Here is a 21,219-nt window from a genome sequence, read left to right as displayed (position 1 = left end):
GTCTGGCATTAGACTCAGTCGTTCCGGGTGGAAAGGCGTCAGCCTAGGGGGTAAAATCCGTCCGAGGAGGAAACTCCGCCGGGCTCCGAACCCTTCCTGAGGAGCCGCGCAGTCCCCAGGCTCTCCAGGGTCCCCAACCCCGGATCCTGCCGGTCTCCCCCCACGGCCCCTCCTGCCCCGGCCCGCGGCCGCCAGGCTGGACGCCCCGGCCCCACCCCCTCAGGGCCCGCCGGACCAATGGGCGCCGAGAGCCGCCACGCGTCACGCGGCACTGGCCAATCGCCGAGGGCCACGACCGTAGAAAGCCGGGGTGCGGCGGGGCCGGCCCGGCGGACCGCGGCGGCGCGCACTGGCGTAGACACACACGGGCCATGGTGGTGGTGGCACCCGCGCAGAGCCCGGCCGCCGGGGCCCCCAAAGTGCTGCTTCTGTCCGGCAAGGCCGCCGCCGCCGCCGCCACCGGAGCCCCGGCCGGCCGGGCTCTACCACTCATGGTGCCGGGCCAGCGAGGGGCCAGCCCGGAGGCGGCGAGCGGGGGGCCGCCCCAGGCGCGCAAGCGACAGCGCCTCACGCACCTGAGCCCCGAGGAGAAGGCGCTGCGGAGGTGGGCGAGGGTCGGGGCGCGGACCCTGAGGGCGACGGGCGAGGGGCTGGGACCCGGATCCGAAGCCGGGCGCTGACCGCCTGCCGCGCTCGGGCGCCCGCGGCCTGGCCGGTGGGGTGCCAGCGTGGCGCGGGGCGGGGCAGGAAGTCGGGAGTCCCGGGCTGCCCAGGCCTTTGTTATCCCCCCTTCTTTTCTGTCTCATTAGAGATGCGTAGAGCTGGGTGTTCGCGCACTTGGGTTCCAGGACCTCTTGTTAGGTGGCCACAAACCCGTCATTCAGCTTTTCTGCATTTGGGCAGTGGCATGGACTCGATTGACCTACTTTTTTGGAGGGGCACGGAGCCGAAATGACAGTTGTCGAAAGGGCTGTGAGCTCTGTGAGGCTCACTGGTCAAACTTAGTCCCCGCGCCCTTAAAAATGGTATCTATTCATGAGGTCGTTGGAAAGATTGAGTGAGAAATGCCGAGTAGGCAGTTCTCGGTAAATGTACTTTTGTGATCACAGTGCCTTTTGTGATTTAAGTGCCTCCTCGAGCAGACACCGGGCCCAGCCGCCCGAGACTGCCCAGGATGTCAGCCTTTATTGTCCTCTCCTTTATTTGAGTTATACGGGGAGTAAAAGTGGGTGGAGGAAATCTCTTATGATGCAACGTGAGTAGTATTTGTGTCCAGCGTCCTTGCTGTGGCCGGGATGCGACGGGGGTGTGGATGACGCAGTATGGGGGAGAATGAAGCAGTTCTTCAAGCCAGATCCACGAAAGGCTCTATTTTTTTGTTTTGTTTTGTTTTGTTTTATTGAGGGGAGGAGCCTGGAGTGTATTTTACCTCAGTGTACCTGATATTGTAAATGAAAATGAAAGTACCAGCTGGCCAAGTTCTCAAAGATATACATAAGGTTTGAGATGACTTAGTGTGGTCTGTCCCTTTTGTTCTCAGGAAACTGAAAAACAGAGTAGCAGCCCAGACTGCCAGAGACCGAAAGAAAGCTCGGATGAGTGAGCTGGAACAGCAAGTGGTAGATTTGGAGGAAGAGGTAAAAATACTTAAGGTCAAACTCTTAGCTTTATTTCTTGTATATTCTTCCTTGGTGAATGTCCTGATGTTTGCTGCCCATGCCAAGTTGTTTCTGTCTCTTTAGAATACAATCGAACAGTTAATTAAAAATTAAACTAAAAAAAAATTAAACGAATCTAAGTTAAGGTAAATAGGTAATTAAGTGATTAAGTGTTGAAACTTGATGAGAGCAGAAGTGGTTGACCCTCTGGCATTTGGTGCTAGATCTATCTCAGAGCTGGTGAATTACAACATTACAACGTTTATCAAGTTAGTACTAAGAAATTCGTAAAAGCAGATAGAAAACCGTTGCTTAAACCTGAGACCCTTCCTGGCTTGGCCAAAAGTCCACTAACGGTTCCCTTTCCCTTCTAGGGCCCACTTATTACCTAATCTTAAATTGTTGCCAGCTACACATCTTGAATACATAAGGATTCCATACACACACACACACTTTTTAAACATATTTTGATTTTATGGTCCATCATTACCCCTTCTGTTACAACCTAATTCAAGATAGGAATTTTTTTTTTTTTTTTTTTTTTGCCATCATATCTAAATTAAAGCCACAAGTCACACTTTGCTGAGGTCTGTATTGGTAAGTTGGAAACATTGTTATTTGTGACCCCACGACATGGCACTTGTTTTTCATAACTATGACCTTTCCTTCGAATACCTACTGTGAACCAACCGTATAAGCAGAGTTTTCCAAAAGGACAAGGAGAAGGGAAGGAAAACAACCATAGTGAAACATCGTGAGGTGGATTCTTAAGTGAAAGAAGTGGATGTTTTAATAGCTTCTTCTTGAACTTACTTCCAGAACCAAAAACTTTTGCTAGAAAATCAGCTTTTACGAGAGAAAACTCATGGCCTTGTAATTGAGAACCAGGAGCTAAGACAGCGCTTGGGGATGGATGCCCTGGGTACTGAAGAGGAGGCGGAGACCCAGACCAAGGTAAGTCAGTTCATTTGCCTATGCCCCCTATGTGAGAATTGGTTCTAAGTGACATGACTCCTTAATGACACTGATTTTTCAACTGTGTAGTGAATAGTACTAAATCCTAATAATTAAAGTAAGTTACACAGCTAAGAGCAAGTACTAACAAATATCATAGCCAACAAGATGTACCATGTCAGTGTTAAAAAGAACCAGAAAAAGAGAGCCAGTCAAATCTAACTGAATGGTACTAAAACTGTAGTAGTTCTTTGATGAATATGAATGAGTAGGGAAAGGATTTACTGTGTTCGTGACACCCCTCTGACAGAAGGTGATTATGGGCTTTAATGCACAGACATGGCAAATTTATTGATAGCACTTAAGTGGTTGACAGTAGGGCAGTTCTACTCTGTGAAGGTAATGTTCAGAACAAACTTAAAAAATTACTGTCCAAAAAGACTTGGGGCCTACAATTCACTATGGAACTTTATTACTTAAGAAAACTATTATGGGGGCACTTGGGTGGCTCAGTCAATTAAGCGTCTTGTCTTTGGCTCAGGTCATGGTCTCAGGGTCCTGGGATGGAGCCCTGCATCAGGCTCCCTGTTCAGTGGGGAGTCTGCTTCTCCCTCTGCTGTTCCCCCTGCTTGTGTTCTCTCACTCTCTGTCAAATAAATAAATAAAATCTTTGAAAAAGGAAAGAAGAGGAAATTATTACGGAGGGGCGCCTACCTAGCTCGGTCGCTGGAGCATGAGACTCTCGATCTCAGGGTTGTGAGTTAGGCCCCACTTTGGGTGTAGAGATTACTTACAGTAAAATCTTATTTTTTTCTTTTTAAGATTTTACTAAAGAGAGAGCATGAGTGGGGGAAGGAGGGGCAGAGGGAGAGGGAGAAGCAGACTCCCCGCTGAGCAGGGAGCCCAATGTAGGGCTCGATCCCAGGACCGAGATCATGACCTGAGCTAAAGGCAGACACTTAACCGACTGAACCACCCAGGTGCCCCTAAAAGTAAAATCTTAAACAAAACGAAACATTATGAAGAATATCATTGAAGATATTATTTAAGAATATCAGTCCTTCCTGAATCTTTGCTTAGCGTAAAGATGTTTCATTGCTTAGAAAATGACAGAAGTTAGTCTTGCCTCTCTTTTCTCCTCTCTTCTTAAGAGGACTCAATAAAGTGGAAATAAGGGAAAGGAAAGATTTCAGCTCTAAAGAATAGTTTCCAGCTTTTTTGGAAGTTGAGAGTCACAGCTGCCTGGTGAGCATTTCCTTGAGGACTCTGCAGTTGGAGCTGTTTATTGACGTTGGTCTTTCTTCCCAGGGGAATGGAGCGAGGCCGGTGGCCGGGTCTGCTGAGTCCGCAGCACTCAGACTACGTGCACCTCTGCAGCAGGTGCAGGCCCAGTTGTCACCCCCTCAGAACCTCTCCCCATGGATTCTGACAGTGTTGACTCTTCAGACTCTGAGGTAGGTTTTTTGAATTTAGTAAAGAGCTGTATAACTAGTTAATTCCATCTGTTTGATGTCTGACATTCCCAATCAGAGGAGCGCAGAAGTTAGTTTTGGTTGGGTTACAGGTGAGCATCGACTGCCTTCCTATCTCCAGGTAATTTTAGGACATAGAGTGAGGTATATAGATAAATGGGTCTGTGGGTTTTGGAGGTCATCCTACCGTGATTAATTTACATTGTGGGCCCTAGGAGTAAAGTATTCCAGGAAAATTCTCAGTGCATTCTGATGGTTGGATTCCATTTAATTTTTTGCCTCTTGCAGTCTGATATCCTGTTGGGCATTCTGTTCAACTTGGATCCAGTCATGTTCTTCAGATGTCCTTCCCCAGAGTCTCCCAGCCTGGAGCAGCTCCCAGAAGTCCACCCAGAAGGACCCAATTCCTTACCGGCCTCCCCTTCTCCGTCACTGGGGACGTCATCAGCCAAGCTGGAAGCCATTAATGAACTGATTCGTTTTGACCACGTATATACCAAGCCCCTAGTCTTAGAGATACCCTCTGAGACAGAGAGCCAAGCTAATGTGGTAGTGAAAATTGAGGAAGCACCTTTCAGCCCCTCAGAGAAAGATCACCCTGAATTCACTGTCTCAGTGAAGGAAGAACTTGTAGAAGATGACTTCATTCCAGAGCTGGGCACCTCAGATCTACTTGCATCCAGCCACTGCCTGAAGCCATCTTCCTGTCTACTGGATGCTTATAGTGACTGTGAATATGAGGGCTCCCCTTCTCCCTTCAGTGACATGTCCTCTCTGCTTGGTGTAGACCATTCTTGGGAGGACACTTTTGCCAATGAACTTTTTCCCCAGCTGATTAGTGTCTAAGGAATGATCCAGTGCTGTTACCCTTCTCCTTGACCATTATGCTGCCTGGAAGATAGCAGAGAAGCCTGTGCTTCATTTAAAAAAGCCAAAGTAGAGGGTGTACAGTCCTAGGGAATTCCTCTAAAGTATTTGTTCAAACAGTATAGGTCACCCCAATATTGTCTTTTGTCATCCAGCAGTCCAAGGTACTCAGATATATTACTATAATCCAGAATTACAGCTTTTGAGGTTGTACCCTTATCTTAAGGGCAGTAGTTTGCCCTAAAATTCTATGTAAGGGTCATTGGACAAGCGTCTTAGACATGGAATTTATGAGTGGCCCTTTAACATTTCTTTTCCCCCTTCTTGGCATCCCAGGCTTGCCTCCAATTTTAGGTCCTTTAGTTTGCTTCTGCAAGCAGAGAACACCTACCTGAGGGGGCTCCTTTCCCTCATGTACAGTTCAAGTGAAGATCAAGAATCTTTTGTAAAACTATGGAAATTTACTATGTAAATGCTTGATGGAATCTTTCCCTGCTAGTGTAACTTTTGGAAGGTGCTTTCTCCATTTATTTAAAACTACCTGTGCAATTAAAAAGTGCAATGCAGTGTCTTTGTTCTTTGGTAAGTCTGTTTTCTAGGTGTTTCACTGTTTGCCATGAGAGTGCTTTATCCAACTTCAGTGAGCATGCCACTTTTTAAAGGATTTTCCCCCTTAGTTACTGCCTGCTTCAGTTTCTGGCTGTTGTTAAGTGATACAATCTACTCTTTGAGCAGTTGTGTATTTCTGAGAGTTTCTTTAGCCTAACTGGCCAATATCACAGACTAGTAACTGGCAGAGCTAGAACGCCTAACCATTATTTTGCTATACCATCTTATGTTAAGACAAGGACGTACCATTAAATATCAAGATTCTCTTGCCATTATTATAGGGATTAAGGACATTTTCTAGACTCAAAACTCCCTGGGTTTAACTCTGCCAACTGGTTAGTCAGGTAACCCTGGACATGTAATATCACTTCCTCACCTTTAAAGGGGGAGAATAGTCAACCTCTCTCTAAAGGTTGCTAGAGGATTCAGAGAGATGATGCATTATAAGCTCTTGGTAAATGGACACTTACCAGGCACCATCCCAAGCACTCAGAAGTTAGCTCTTCCCCTAATCCACTTTGGAGAGAGATTAATCTTACAGAATTATATATCCTCTAGAACTTGTTTCACAGAAGAGTGAACCTATTCAAGAAAAAATCTGACACATCAATATTATCCCAAAACTACAGAAATGATAACCTCATCATCCTCCATGTGCATTTTTTCCTTGGGACTCTTCTTACAAGATACTGGACTTCCCTCATTTATAGACATTGCACTTATACCAGGATCCTATGCCAGTATTAAGACGACCACCATAGAGGTCGGAGTGAATGAGTACAGACAAAAGGTAGGATTCAAAAAATCCCGAGTTGCAAGACAAAGCAGGCTGTACTTTCAGCCAAGTACAAGGGAGTATGTTTGGTATGACTGGAGGCATGTCCACAAGACAGCCTAAAATCCCTGGTCACTAAAGCCAGAGCTCAATCCTAGTTCTTGGCAATGCAAGTTTACTTAGGCTAAGGGTTTTTTTTTGTTTTTTTCTTAGTAATCTCTCCACCCAACGTGGGTCTCAAACTCACAACCTGAGATCAAGTCTCACGCTCTTCCAGCTCTTCCAACTGAGCCGGCCAGGTGCCCCTAGGCTGCTTCTAGATCGTAAATGTATAGACAGCCTCCAGCTGTCCCCATGATTAAAAATCTGATCACCTGATTTTCTATAACTGAAAACTGAAGTGCTGGGAATCTATTTAGGGATTGTCTAAGCAAATGCAATTACAGAGGCATTTTAGCCACTCTCAACAGCAGAAGCATCTGGAGATTGAGGCTCAAGTAATTTACATTCAGTGACATCACATGAAAGAGGCAGCTGTACTAACAGGGATAACATAGGACGCATATAACCTGTATCGGTCATTGGGGTTTTCATTTCCTGCACAGATGGGTGAAAATGACTAAACACTGCTCAGCCTTGAGAAAACACCTGGTATTTAAGGACATCTTATTGAAACAAACTGGTCAGAAATAAAAATCAAGATCTTTTCCTGGAAAACCAAAGCAAGAATGCTATTAAATGCAGAGGATTGTCCATAAGTGAAACATCAGGTGACAAATGTCTGCACACCATTTCCCTGGGCCTTGTAACACCAATCTGTGTGCTTCCTTGCTTTTCTACTAGGTATGCTACTGAGCAGACACAAAGTAAGGACAGAACTGTAGGCAAAAGGTAACACTGTCTACTCCAGGAGTACTTTATGGTATCAGTTAAATCCTAATATCCTAAGAATGAAATCTTTACCTCGTGACTTCTCAAATTAAAGGACAGGAAAACTGGCTTGTTTACCCACTCGTCAGTTGTTGAAAGACAACACCCTTGTCTTGCTGGAGCTGTAGTCTAAATGCATGCAATTCATCTCTAAAACGCCACTGACAATATTTAGACCAAATGGACATACACAAAACTGTATTTTCTCAAGGTAATGTTACACTGACTGAACCACACTTTGTTGTGGATTATATCTCAGTGAAATCTAAACAACATTCAAGGTATTCTATGAAAACACTGTAAAACCACTGGTCAAGTAGGAAGAACACTGAAGCTGGTTAAGTTCGATTATAATACGAAATTGTCACTATCTACTTAGGCTTTAGTTTCCAAATCTGTAAAATACAGCTTTTAGCTGATTTCCAAATTTTGGTGAAAAACAATATCCTGAATTTTCTGTAACTGAAACCCAAACTTAACCCCGCCCACCCACAAATCAAGGACCCACATCATCAAGCCAAGGTTATAGATAGGCAGGCAATACTGCCACCCAGTGACCTGTCAACTCTTAAAGAGCATATAACTGAACATTATGGATTTCCCTATTCCGTTTTTAAACGTCCTAATCCTGTTAAGAAAAAAAACTGAAGTTTACATACCATTTTCAACTCTATATTTAAACATTTTTGGAGACTGTCACTACTGTCACCTGAACATTGGCCATCGATGACCACTGCCAATCGATGCTGTTGGCTGACAGCGGGGAATTGGTAAGCAGAGTGGTGAGCATTCTGTGGGTTCAGAACAGCAAACCGGTCTGCCTAGTTTGGCAACAGTGGATTCATTTACACAGCTTAACTTTAACCCAACATAATCATCTTCCCAAGATAAATTTAAGTCCCTCACTGATATGAATGCTTTAAGATTTTTAATTTTTTTGAGAAAGAGGGAGGAGAGAGAGGGGCAGAGGGACAAGCAGACTCCCCGCTGAGCAGGGAACCTGATGTAGGGTTTGATCCCTGGACTCCCGGATCACGACCTGAGCCAAAGGCAGATGCTCAACCGACTGAGCCACCCAGGCGCCCACGAATGCTGCTTCAAACACAATTTACAGGGGAGCAGAGGTAGCCGATTTTGTTTACTTAGGTCAGGAATACAAATACCTCAAAAAGTCAAAACACTTAAGTTTTATTTTAAACAATAAAATACAGAAACACCAGATTCTCACCTTAAAGTAAAATTGACAGCATCTTCCAGAACTTTCCTAGTACTGCACCATTCTGGTCACTATTAATGAAAAACCAAGTTTCAAATCCAAAATAATTAACAAACCTGCTTATAATAAGCATTTTTCTCATGGTTCTAGCCCCTATCCTATTTTCCTAAATTTTACATTTGCACCTTTTCAAAATGAGTGGCAGGTTTTTTGTTTCTGCTTTTTTTATGACTGATTAATGTTTGTGAGAACTGGACTTTATATTAAAAAAAAAAAAAAACCCACACACACCCTACTCAAACTCAGAGAAAATATACATTTGTTCATTAAAGCTCACCTGCTTTAGATAATTTTTCTCTTCACACATTAGCATAGTAAGCCAATGTTTGATCCATGCTTCAAATGCTGTACAAAATGAAAAGACCTGTTGATTCCCTAGGGAAACCTTAAGGCAAAAGCAAAAGCCTTACACTACAGAAGAAAAACAAAGCAGAGGCATGGAGACTGTGGAGACGGCTCAGATGAATAAGCACCACAAGGACGAAGAAAACTTTTGTACAAACATATGCAAAAGGATAAAGTTTAAAAAGGAGAATTAAACATCCATTTTCCTGCAGAAATAGTTAATTGCGTCAGATAATCTGACTCCTGAAACAAGTTGTTTGGATTTTAATTAACACTCTTCATTCTCTCCTATATTTTACCAGTGGTATCAGAGCCTGTTTTGGAGCTCTTCCTCCTTTTCATCATACAGACCTTTGATCAGAGGCCTGGCCCACAATTCCTACCGAAGACCATCTTAGTGTGTTTTGGGTCCTTCTTCGGAAAGTTGTCACCTCCCCTTCTGCCCTAACACTGGGACTAACTCCAAATTCTGGGCATTCACTTCATGTTTTTGAGTTATACCAGAACAAACTTTTTTAGCACGGCGATTTCTTTAAGGCTACAAACTTTTTAAGTTGGTCCCATTAAACAATGACCTAAAGGCAGGAGTTTTTCAAACGGCATGAATCAAACACTTGCACATTTCAACAGAATACAGTTTACATTCATCTCTAAATCTGAGATTAAGAAACTATTAGCTGGTTTCCAACTGGTTTTAATACTGGTTTGAAGTTCGAATAATTTTACTGTGTAGACATTAAATATTGTTTAAATATTAAACATTAAATCTTTTCCTGACTATCCAGACAGAAAGAGAAAGCAGGAACAACAGGCAGGGGAAGAAACAGTCCAATTAACAGACTTGTTACTTCTACGCCATCTGTAACAAGGGGAGGGATTTCAGCACGGGTTTCGAAAATGCCTGGGAGCTGGTTTCTAAAAAGTCACCTCTACTTGGCATGAGCCATTTTTTTTCTACACAAGGTATCTGATTCCTACAAAGGGGGAAGAAACGCAGAAAACAAAACAAAAAGAACTGGGGTGGTCTCCTGTTGTGTGATATAAGGGCCAGTATTACACTATTACACTCATTTAATAAGTTATAGTGGATATTCCGTAGCACTTTAGGAAGTGTTATTTTACTCGGCACTACTGAGTCCTTGCCACACAGAAGAGCCCTTCCTGAGAAATAAAAAAACTTCAATCCTGGTTATCCCCAAAGGGTACCTTGAGCCTGGTTTAGTTCCTTATGATGAAGATGTCCTGCTAACAGAAAGCTATTCTCTACCAACTCGGAGGTTTACTGCACAACAGCTGAAGCACCAGGCAAAGTGGCTAGTTCAGTAACTCTCAATGTCACTTACCCATATGTTTTCAGTTAATTATTGTCATTGTTTTCTACATTAACACTAAAAATACTCAACTTGCTAATATAGTTACAACCTTTTTAAAAGTACCTATCAATGCTGGGCTGCGCTGATACGGCAGTTCCCTGGGATGACCTTAAGGGAGGCTTCTCCCATAGCCAATTCGCACATGGGTTACCTCACCATCACTTTCTAACGATCGCTCAAAGTTAATTACGTTGTAAACATTCCTGAATAACTGGGCTTATAAAATATGCAAGGGAAACCAAGGAGTAATAGTAGCACAAGGCAAAAAAGCCTCGAAGGAAAAACCTTTTCCTTGTATTTTCATTGCATGTTCAGAGGCTAAGAAGTGAGCCACAACGCTACCAGCTACTTAATCACCGTAGCTACACAGAACTGACAATATACAAGTTTCAGAGCCTCTGTTAAATCTCTTAGCAATAGACTAAGCTACTGCTTTCCTCCCTCCTCTTCGCAATCATGGAGAGTGACCACTGTAAAGGAGCTCCGATCCAGACGCAGCTGTGACTCGGCTGTCAGGGACACAGTAGGAGCATCCTTCTTTCTTAATGCATTGTTTCAAATTCAAGTGTCTGAATATTTGCCAACTATCTGAATGGTTTAGACAACGTGACAGATGACGTAAGTCACCCTTAAGACACAACAGCTTCTATACTTGCCTTTGCAGGCTGCAATTTCCATTCCCTTAATAAGCCCTGTGGAAAACTGTTTTCCCTTGAGACAAGCTTCCTTGGCAAAAAGTTGGATTCACAAAATGGCTACCAAAATGAGAGTCCCACCCCAAATCACAGGTGGAGATATTATTACACCCGTTTCATAAAACTTTCAAGTCCCTATACTATACAAATACAAGTAGGCTCACGACTAAATACATGAGCCTTCTAAAATTTGACAACTTTAGCATAGAAACTGGTTTCTAGAGTTCCATCTCTTCTTCTGTGCAAACAGCTGTCTCCAAACTATTGTAAACAGGCATCCCTGCTGCTTGCTGAGGTTCCAGGAACAGTTCAGTTCTCCCAGGGAAGGCAGTGCCAGCAGCTGCATGCTTAGTTTGGCTCTCTCCTGTGTAGTTCTTAGCATTAGATGACGGCTTTGGCTTATCAGAAAGGAGTTCAGGGAGAGGTTTCCAGAGCACAAGTTCCATGGAAGGACGGCTCCTAAGACATACAATACAGATTTTTATCAAAAGTTTTAGGATATGAAATAAAAGATACATGTTGAAAAGCTCACGTTTGCTACCAAATACCTAGAGTTAAGAACTGATGGCATCAAAATAGGAGATTTTTGATGATCTAAACAGATCTTTAGAAAGGCCACTCAAATACATACACAATTTTAGAGATTTATTTGGAGAGAGAGAATCTCAAGCAGACCCCGCTGAGCATGGAGCAGGCCACAGGGCTCGATCCCAGGACCCTGAGATCATGACCTAAGCTGAAATCAAGAATTGGATGCTTAATAGACTGAGCCACCCAGGTGCCCCTGTTCTGCACATATTTTTAGCCAAACCAACTAGCTGTACTGATGCCGTGATTAAAAGTAACATACGGGTGCCTGACTGGCTCAGTCAGTAGAGCATGAAACTCTTGATCTTGGGGTTGTAAGTTCGAGCCCCATGTTGGGTGTAGAGATTACTCAAGATCTTTAAAATAAAGGGGTGCCTGGGTGGCTCAGTAGTTAAGCGTCTGCCTTCGGCTCAGGTCATGATCCCAGGGTCCTGGGATCGAGCCCCACATCGGGCTCCCTGTTCAGCGGGAAGCCTGCTTCTCCCTCTCCCACTCCCCCTGCTTGTGTTCCCTCTCTCGCTGTGTCTCTGTCAAATAAATAAAATCTTAAAAAAAAAAACTTTAAAATAAAAGCAATATAAACATCCAATGTAAAAAAAAAAAAAGAGAGACTTTTGATTTAATTTTATAAATTCCTTAAATTGTGGTTAATGGCTTGTACTTAATCTTTATAAATGAAATACTGACCAAACAGCTACAAAGTAGAATGCTTTTTGCATTAAGTCCAAACGATTATGGCCCCAACGCCTGCCTGCCCCCTCAGTCCTCCTCCATCCAGTGATGGTTTGATAGTTTCTGGGACCCAAAGGCAAGTAAGACAAAATAAACCATGCTGAAGAGTACCGACAAACGCTAGCTTCTGGAAAATTACCAAGAGCAGAAAGCGCTACTTCTTAGGCTGTAGGACAACACGGCCCGCTTACTCCTGGCTAAACTATTCACCCACCCTCAGAGCTGGGGAGTTAATTATAAGCCCAAGCTAGGCGGCTAATGCAAAACTTCTGTGATCTACCATCAGCTGAATCCACTGTGGCCAAAGGCAGTAATTCTTCACCTACCTGGCATCACTGGGGCTGGTGTTCTCTGAAAATTTCTCAGATACCTGACACCTACCCTCACTGAGTATCAAATCTACCTACAGTCTTTTCCAGGCAACACCGAACTCGCACTTTATAACCTACTATTTTACACGAGGATGATGACTGCTTCAGACCACGTAAGCTCAAGGACTGTTAGAGTTACAGCGCTATCATTAGTTCTTACGTTAATAGCCCCAGATAACTTCATTTTTTAGGCTCTAATGTTTGCTTTCTAGTTTCCTCTCTTGTCCTCACACTATACTGTCACTACTCACTACTATGAGTTTGTTCTCACTTGCTGTTCCTGTGTTTCTACTCTGATGATCTAGGAAACCAGACAACTGAGCTCATTAAACTACCGCTAACTTAAGAGCAAAATGGCTTAGAGCTAAAGCCCTGAGGGGCTATCCACTTTGAGATAAGAACAGGAGCTTTGGATTGTGGCCTTGTGGTAACTATTTTGACTACTAGGAGACTTCCTTTGGTTTGTTTTCTTAGTCTCAGCAGTGTTCCTGGATAACTGAGAGGCCGGTAAACAAGAGCTTTTGGAATGTGGTTCCTATATTCTAAGACAAGAATTTGGGAGAAGGGCTCTTTTGCCAATCCTCCCAACCCGAAGTATTAGACGATGGTGCCTTTCAGGACTTCAAAAGATTTGGGGGTTAAGAAGTTAAGGCAGCCACTCCTGCACACTCCGAACTTCCTGCACAGCATTTTGCTCAACCCCAGTGAACTAAGTAAAAGGTTTGTATCCAACCTAAACTAAACACAAAACCTACTGTGCTTTCATGTCACTGGTGATCAGGGGATGGAGAGATGACTAGCATAGGACAGGCTGTGTCTGGAGACACTGGCCTTCTCAGCCGGTTAATCACCCAACTCTTGATTTCAACTCAGGTCATGATCTCAGGGTCCTCGGAAGGAGCCCCGAGTCAGGCTCTGGGCTCAGCACAGAGTCTGCTTGTCCATCTCCTTCTGCTCCTCCCCCCAACGCTGCTTCTAAAAAAAGAAATAATTTTAAAAATAAATAAATGGAAACCAGGAACCAACACTTACATGGACTCAATCATTTTCTTTGTAAAGACTTCATCAAATTCCCTCTTCAAACCTGTTTTCATGGTGTCAGAAAGAACAAGACTGGGGAGATGGTTAATATTTCTGTCAGCTTCCACTTCTTCATCTTCATCAATTATCCTAAATAAAGACAAAAGAAGCAGAGAAAGAAAAATCAGTCAAGCTATTATATACTCCAGTAATTGGACGAAATTTAAAAACAAAAGCAACAGGTGCTACAAGAAAAGATCAAGTAAAATATGAGGCTCTGAGTGAAGAAAGTACATGCAGAAGTGTTACTCAGCATTTCACTTAGAAGTTTTCCATCAGATGCAATCACATGTCAAGAATGTGCCCCTGAAAACTCCCATAAACCAAAAAATTTATGTTCACAGACAGTAGGTGAAAATATTTAGCACAGTTCTATGAGAAGAGTTTGACATTTAACGCATCAACTTCGAGTTCTCAGACTTTCCATAATCTGAGAAGCTGAAGATCACCATTATCACCAAATGATGAATTAGACCAGCTTAAGAGTAGAGACATCACATGGGGATCGCCAACAGGCCAACAACACACACTACCCGTTTACCTGTCCTCGATTTCTCGAAGCCTCCTTCGGGCAGCTTCACACTGCGGTTCTCCGGTTGTCTGGTCCATTTCTTCACAAATAACATCTAACATGCCGGGTGCAGAGAGGCCACTAGTGCACGGATTTACTCCTTGACTCTCTAGATCCTGACGTGCACAACGAATCCAGTCATTGGGACCAGCACAGAGCCCTGCTTCAGTTAGCCTTTTCTTTCTTACTGGACAGCTGAAAAAAAAAAATGCAGTGAAAATTCAGAGTCATATAAATGAAATGTTTATCGTCCCTTTCTCTAACCAAACTTACGTAAAAAAAAACCCCAAAGAACCCCAACAAAAACCAAACCAAAACAAAAACCTCTGATTTTTTTTTTTTTTTAAAGATTTTATTATTTACGTGACAGAGAGACAGCCAGCGAGAGAGGGAACACAAGCAGGGGGAGTGGAAGAGGAAGAAGCAGGCTCCCAGCCGAGGAGCCCGATGTGGGACTCCATCCCGGCACGCCAGGATCACGCCCTGAGCCGAAGGCAGACACCTTAATGACCGCACTACCCAGGCGCCCCAAAACCTCTGATTTTTGACAGTGTGTGATTTTAAGATGGAAAATCATGCATTTTCTTTTTTCATTCTGACAGCTTCCTTGGGACGTTTTCTTCTACTGCTCTCTACCAAATTAGGCTGCACCTGCAAGACTGTGTTTTTTCAGAGTAGTGTTCACTGTGGGAACTTAAAGTCACTCCTATTTATTTGGCTCTGGACAGGTGAAGTGGGAAGTAAAGAAACCAAAACCACAAACAGCAATTCAGCACCAGCCGTATTTTGTCATAATTCTGCTTGCTCCATATGGGGGTGGTCGACAGGTACCCTATCTTCCCGTAGGGCAAAAGATAAACGCTTCCTCGGGTCTGTTCCAAGTACTACAGGTTGCAGAGGATACTGCTGATTTCTTGGTCCTCTCCGAAACGTCAGGAGACTGTCATCTGGCTCTGAGCCCCTTACTAATAATGGTGTATATTTTTCTCCCACCTTGTAACATAAAGCATTTTCACTTCCTAGAAAAATTTATATTACACAGAGCCCTCAGAATTCATCGATTTCTTTGTTTTGCAGATTTGGAAACTAAGACCTATAAAGCTGAAGGGCCCCCTCCTAAGTGTCACATAAGATAGAGCTGCATGTTGGGTACCAGAAGCCAGAGCTCCAAAGTCCGAGCTCCAGGCCATTTTCACTGAAACTTAGGGCCTCCCTGGGGAAGATCAAATAGTCAAGCGCTTACCATGAACTAGTATTTGCATACACTGCAATGTGCCCAGTTTAACTGAAAACTGTCTGAAGAAGGTTAAACAGACAACCGGTCCTATTCTATTTAAGTACTTAGACCAGATGTACTTTATTACTTGGGCATCAGCAAGTGCAGCCTCAAAAACAGAACACAGCTCTGCAACTAAAAAAAAAAAAAAAAAAGAAAAAGAAAATTCACGAATGGCTACCACAGCTTACGAGTCTCTAAACTGAAGGTCAAAGGAAGTAGTATGTATTTTACAAACAGATATTTCTATTCACATTAAGACTACAAAAATCAACATTAAAGTCTCTGGCAATATAAAATCTGACAAATAATGGTGGTCTCTTGAACCTAGACTTTTACTGGAATCAACAAATAATTTTTTTAAATGTTTAGTTTTTTGAGGTCTTTTTTTTTTTTTTTTTAAAGATTTTATTTATTTATTTGACAGAGAGATAGAGACGGAGCACAAGTAGGCAGAGCCGCAGGCAGAGAGGGGGAGAGAGAACAGGCTACCCGCTGAGTAGGAATCCCGATGTGGGGCTCGATCCCAGGATGCTGAGATCATGACCTGCGCTGAAGGCAGCCGCTTACCGACTGAGCCACCTAGGCATCCCTTTTGAGGTCTTTCTTGAGTATAGTGGGTTATTTTTGTTGTTGTTGTTTTTTAAAGATTTCATTTCTTTACTTGAGAGAGACAGAGAGAGAATGCACACAAAGGGAGAGGGAGAGGCAGACTCCCCACTGAGCAGGGAGCCTGATGTAGGACTTGATCCCAAGACCCTGGGATCATAATGTGAGCCGAAGAGAGATGCTTAACCAACTAAACCACCCAAGCACCCCCCCCTTTTTTTTTAAAGATTTTATTTGACAGAGAGAGAGAGAGAGAGAGCGCCAGTGAGAGAGGGAGCACAAGCAGGGGGAATAGGAGAGGAAGAAGCAGGCTCCCAGTGGAGGAGCCTGATGTGGGGCTCGATCCCATAATGCCAGGATCACGCCCTGAGCCAAAGGCAAACACTTAACAACTGAGCCACCCAGGTGCCCCCAAGCACCCCTTTTTTGAGTATGGTTGACATGCAAAGTTACATTAGTTTCCAGTGTACAACATAGTGACTCTACAACACTGTATCTTATGCTATGCAACTGTAGCTACCATCTAAATATATGAAACCCCTCACAAATTTGCATATTGCCCTTGCACAGGGCCCATGCTAATCTTCTCTGTACTGGTCCAATTTTAGTCTTTGTGCTGCCAGAGTAAGCACAAGAATATGTTTAGTTTATAATTGGTTTTAATTGGTAAGAAAATATTAAGAGGGGCGCCTGGGTGGCACAGCGGTTAGGCGTCTGCCTTTGGCTCAGGGCGTGATCCCGGCGTTATGGGATCGAGCCCCACATTGGGCTCCTCTGCTATGAGCCTGCTTCTTCCTCTCCCACTCCCCTGCTGTGTTCCCTCTCTTGCTGGCTGTCTCTATCTCTGTCGAATGAATAAATAAAATCTTAAAAAAAAATTAAGAATGTCTAGCTATACATATTTCTGTAATATTTGGATAGCTTTATGGTGTGGTGTTTTGGAAAGCAGGAGAAAAACTATACACATAAAACCAACTAAGAAAAAGCAGAAAAAACCTAGAGGGGACAAGTAACTTCCTAGCACATCCAACAATTCAACTATGAAATGCAACTGAGTGTAAGAGCTGGTTCTGATCTCTGACCTCCAACATGACCTGGACTATATTATTTCATGCCTGTAACCGTTTTGCAAATAATTAGAGATCAACGATCATTAAGTTTCAAAGAAAATGTGATATAAAAGGCTTCAAAATATAGGTAAGAGCTATGGAAGTGGCAGGTGGGCAGCACACTTCTGGGCGTTAGATATTCAAATGTCAATTTCCTCATTCTCAGGGCCTCAATCTCTCCATCTGTAACTTAAAGACAGCTAACCATTTCTTTCTTTCTTTTTTCTTTTCTTTTTCCTTCCTTCCTTCAAGTAAGCTCTACACCCAATGTGGGGCTTGAATTCACAACCGCCCCCACCCCATAGCAAGGATCCCATGATCTACAGACAGAGCCTGCTAGGGTCCCCAAAGGTGGTTAAATTTTTAAGCCGACAGATTTTATGCTTTCAAACTTTTCACACTGGAACTCTTTATTCAATTATCTCTCTTTCGCTTTTTTTTGGGGGGGGGGGTTTATTTATTTATTTTTGAAAGACAGCAAGCAAGCAGGGGGAGGGGCAGAGGGAGTGAAGCTGACTCCCCCCTGTATGTGGAGCCTGATGCTGAACTCGATCTCATGACCCTGAGATAAGGACCTGAGCCAGAACCAGGCATCCCTATTCAATTATCTCTTATAGTGTACCCCAATAGACAAAGGCAGAGAGATCCTTGTGTATCTGCAGCAAGCCCAAGGCAATAAAAAATATAAATACTGTCTGGTCTGGTGTTTTGTTTGTTTTTAAAGATTTTATTTTATTTATTTGAGAGAGGGCAAGCAAGCGAGCACAAGCAGGAGGAGCGGAAGAGGGAGAAGCAGGCTCCCCGCTGAGCAGGGAGCCCAATGTGGGACTCGGTCCCAGGATCCTGGGATCATGACCTGAGTGGAAGGCAGATGCTTAACCAACTGAGCCACCCAGGCGCCCCAGGTCTGGTGGTTTTTAAACCAAGGCAACTTTCAAATCTGTTTAGCCTATGCATCAGCAAGGTTAGAAATCCAAAGTTTCTGCTTGCCAAAAAAGAAACAAGCAAAACACATACAAAGTTAAAAGACAAATGACAAATTTGGGGAAACATAACACACATAATAAACTACTGATTTCTTTAGTACAGATTTCTTATAGATGAACATAAAAAAGATCAATAAGTCAAAAAATAAAAAATCAATAAGCCAATAGAAAATGTGCAGAAACAGGAACAAGTCACACAAACACAAATGGATTAAATGAAAATATGTTCAAATTAACCTTAATTTACAAAATATAAATTAAAATAGTGGTCTTAAAAAAAACCCAACAATGATCTAATTTTAACTATAAAATCCTGTGCTCATACAATTCAATGAATAATTAGAAAACAAACATCCATTAAAGTAACATTCAAGATGTCGACTGTTGTCAACACCCCCAAATGGTACTCTATTTCCTCCTTCCTACAGGTAAACACTATGTTATGGTACTGTATATATTCTTAGGATGTTTCCTTTGCTCGTATTATGCTTGACACATATCCATATTGACAGGTGTCATACATTCTTTTTCCCCCTTTTTCTCTGAACAGAACTCCACTGTATGAATTTGTAATTTATTTTATCCATTTTACTACTGAGGGACATACAGGTTGTTTCTAGTTTTGAGCTATTATGAACAAGGATGCTATGAACTTTCTCGTATGTGTCTGTTGCGAGCGTGTACACACGCTAGAGGGAACTGTTGGGTAACAGGGTATATATGTCTTTAACTTACTAGATAATGCCAAACTATTTCCCAAAGTGCTTGTACCGATTTACATTCTCATCCATAGTATTGCAGAGTTACTGGTGCTCCAGTACCTGGTGGTAAAGTAACATAACTTTGAGGTTTTACTAGGCACTTCCCTGAAGACTGACAAGGTCGAACGAACACCTTTCATTTGTGGGTCATTTGGACATCCTCTTTGAGGGATTCTTTCGTTCATTTTTCTGTTAGACTCCCTGTCTATGTGATTTTTAAATCTATGAGTGAAGTGAAAAAGTTTGAAAATACAGTTCCGGTGAGAAGATGGAGAAACAGGCATTTCTACTGTTAAAAGGAATATAAATTGGCAATAAGTATTTTTCAAAATTTAAAATGCATGCAATTCATTATCTAGGAATCCATTAACCTACTTGCAAATCTGTACAAGGAACTTTAAAAGAACAGGCATGGTAGATTTAATCTACAGTAAGAGCAAAAATTAGACATCTTAGACATCTATCAACAGGAGACTGGTTAATGATCTATACCCAGGCCTTACAGTAGTAATCCACTCAGTGTTGCAGAAGAAATTTGGTAGAACCCTATGTGCCCATACGCTACATAGGAGAGTAAACAAGTAAAAAAGCTACAGGAGGGTAAAATGAAAAAAATCAATGTGTTGCACAATGTGAAGAGTTACCTTCTTACAAATATAGAAAACCAGAGATATACACAGTTATAAAAAGAGTTTTTAGATTGTCTTCCAAAGGAGAAATAGGAAACAGGTAATGGAGAAAAGGGGAGTATGTCCTCTAAGACTTTACAATGTGTATCCTCTTGCACACCTGAAATCCTTTTACATTGTGCATGTAATAATATTCACATGGATGAAAATCCACAGGTTACTAAGGATTACAGAGAGAAAAGTTTCCCTCTGACATGCCAGCTACCCAGTTACTTTCCCTAAAAGGCAACCCTGTTACCAGTTCCTTGTGCCTCCTTGCAGAGGTAACTTAATGTTTCACCTTTTCACTTAAAATTAGTAGTTGAGCATATAAAACAGGTTAAACTAAGTGACCAATAAAGTGAATAAATGGCACCTGAAACTTACTCATCATCCTCCTCCTCTCGCTTGTGTTTCTTTTTACAGCGAACTGAAACACTGCTGAAACAAACAAAGATCAATTGAGAAATTCACTGAGCCTGTTTTCGGCATCCACGCATCCACTCTCCCTTTCCCCCAAAATCTCGCCCATCCCACGAGTACCAGCTGTCCCCTTCCTTGCCGCCTGGGATTGGATATACGGATCACAAGGTCGCTCAGGTTGGGTGGTCCCGACATAAACAGAAGTTGAAATCTCAACTTCTTACTTTGTCAAGGGAGTGGGAAATAAATTTGGGGGGGGGGGCGACGTAGGGAAAACCTATCTGGGGCAGGCACTGTGCTAAGCACTTTACTTCCACGATCTCACCAGCAGGACCCATTTCTGTCCCACTTTGCGGATGAGAAACCGAGCGTCCGCGAGGCACTGAAAAGTTAGCACCGGCGGCCGCGCCGAGGGGACGGCCAGGCTCCGGTCGGCCCGGGTTCCAATCCCGCCCGATCTGGGCAAGCTCGGCAAAGTCTCCTCACTTCTCGGAGGCGCAGACCGGCCGAAGTCCGACCGGGACTCCGGGGCTGTGCGGCCCCGGGCGACTTACAGTTAACGTCTCCGGGATCAGTTTCTCGTCTGCTATCTGCGGGCTCAGAAGCCCCCCACGGAGGGTCGTGAGGAGGATTAACGAGCCCGAGCTGCGCGCCCGCCCGCCCCGCGCCCGCCGGGCTCCTCACCGTCCGCGCGCCGCGCTCCCGGCGGGGCTGCTCGGGGCGGCGCGGGGTCCCGGCCGTGGAGCCAGCTCGGCGCCGTCCGCTCCCGGCGGGAAGGCCCGGCCGGGGAAGGCCGGCGGCGGCTGCAGGAAGTCCGGGCCGCCGCTCAGGGGGAGACCACTGAAGGGCCGGCCGAGCGCGGCCATGGCCGGGGAGACGAGGAGGCTGCGCCCGCGGCCCCGGCCGCCCGCGTCCCCAGGCCCGGCAGCTGCGGCCACAGCGACTGCTGAGAGGCGCCCGCCTCTGAGCCCGCTCTCGACCCCACGTCACGCCTTCTAGAACCCTCCACCCCGGGCCGCCCAGGGGCACGCCGGGATTTGTTGTGTGTGGAGAGCTGCTACCGCGAGGGATGCCGGGAGTTGCAGTCCGAG

General features: G+C 44.0%; 2 protein-coding genes and 1 non-coding gene across 4 annotated transcripts; 1 reads left to right on the top strand and 2 right to left on the bottom strand.

Annotated features, from left to right (window-relative positions):
- Positions 1–339: 339 nt before the first annotated feature.
- Positions 340–5,518, top strand: XBP1 (X-box binding protein 1). Its single transcript, XM_040619680.1, is given in 6 exon segments — positions 340–604; positions 1,541–1,637; positions 2,478–2,612; positions 3,921–3,980; positions 3,983–4,066; positions 4,373–5,518. Coding segments are annotated over 6 exon segments (1,167 nt in total). The 5' UTR covers positions 340–371; the 3' UTR covers positions 4,931–5,518.
- Positions 5,519–8,437: 2,919 nt separating this feature from the next.
- Positions 8,438–20,994, bottom strand: CCDC117 (coiled-coil domain containing 117). 2 transcript variants are annotated; one of them, XM_040619678.1, is made up of 5 exons: positions 20,813–20,994; positions 20,093–20,146; positions 14,267–14,491; positions 13,678–13,815; positions 8,438–11,413 (listed from the first exon to the last, which is right to left on the bottom strand). In XM_040619678.1, the coding sequence occupies exons 1-5, from the start codon at positions 20,992–20,994 to the stop codon at positions 11,173–11,175; spliced, it is 840 nt and encodes a 279-aa protein (XP_040475612.1). In that variant the 3' UTR covers positions 8,438–11,172. The 2 variants fall into 2 exon arrangements, with proteins under 2 accessions (XP_040475612.1, XP_040475613.1); XM_040619679.1 differs by having other exon boundaries at positions 20,093–20,143.
- LOC121100063 lies at positions 16,707–16,813 on the bottom strand. Its single transcript, XR_005831796.1, has one exon. It is a non-coding gene; the product is annotated as a U6 spliceosomal RNA (small nuclear RNA).
- Positions 20,995–21,219: the final 225 nt, after the last annotated feature.

Source organism: Ursus maritimus, unplaced genomic scaffold (genome assembly GCF_017311325.1).
Source record: "Ursus maritimus isolate PB19 unplaced genomic scaffold, ASM1731132v1 scaffold_33, whole genome shotgun sequence".
NCBI classification, from domain to species: domain Eukaryota; kingdom Metazoa; phylum Chordata; class Mammalia; order Carnivora; family Ursidae; genus Ursus; species Ursus maritimus.
Note: the sequence above shows the minus strand (reverse complement) of the source record. Positions and strands in the feature narration are given on the sequence as shown.

Excerpts from the sequence above, each read along its gene's own strand:
- CCDC117 (XM_040619678.1), bottom strand. The coding sequence starts at position 20,994 with ATGGCCGCGCTCGGCCGGCCCTTCAGTGGTCTCCCCCTGAGCGGCGGC. Across the intron at positions 14,492-20,092 it reads CGAGAGGAGGAGGATGATGA|CTGTCCAGTAAGAAAGAAAA; the intron begins GTAAGTTTCAGG and ends TTTTTTTTTCAG. Across the intron at positions 11,414-13,677 it reads AAGAAAATGATTGAGTCCAT|GAGCCGTCCTTCCATGGAAC; the intron begins GTAAGTGTTGGT and ends TGTATGTCTTAG.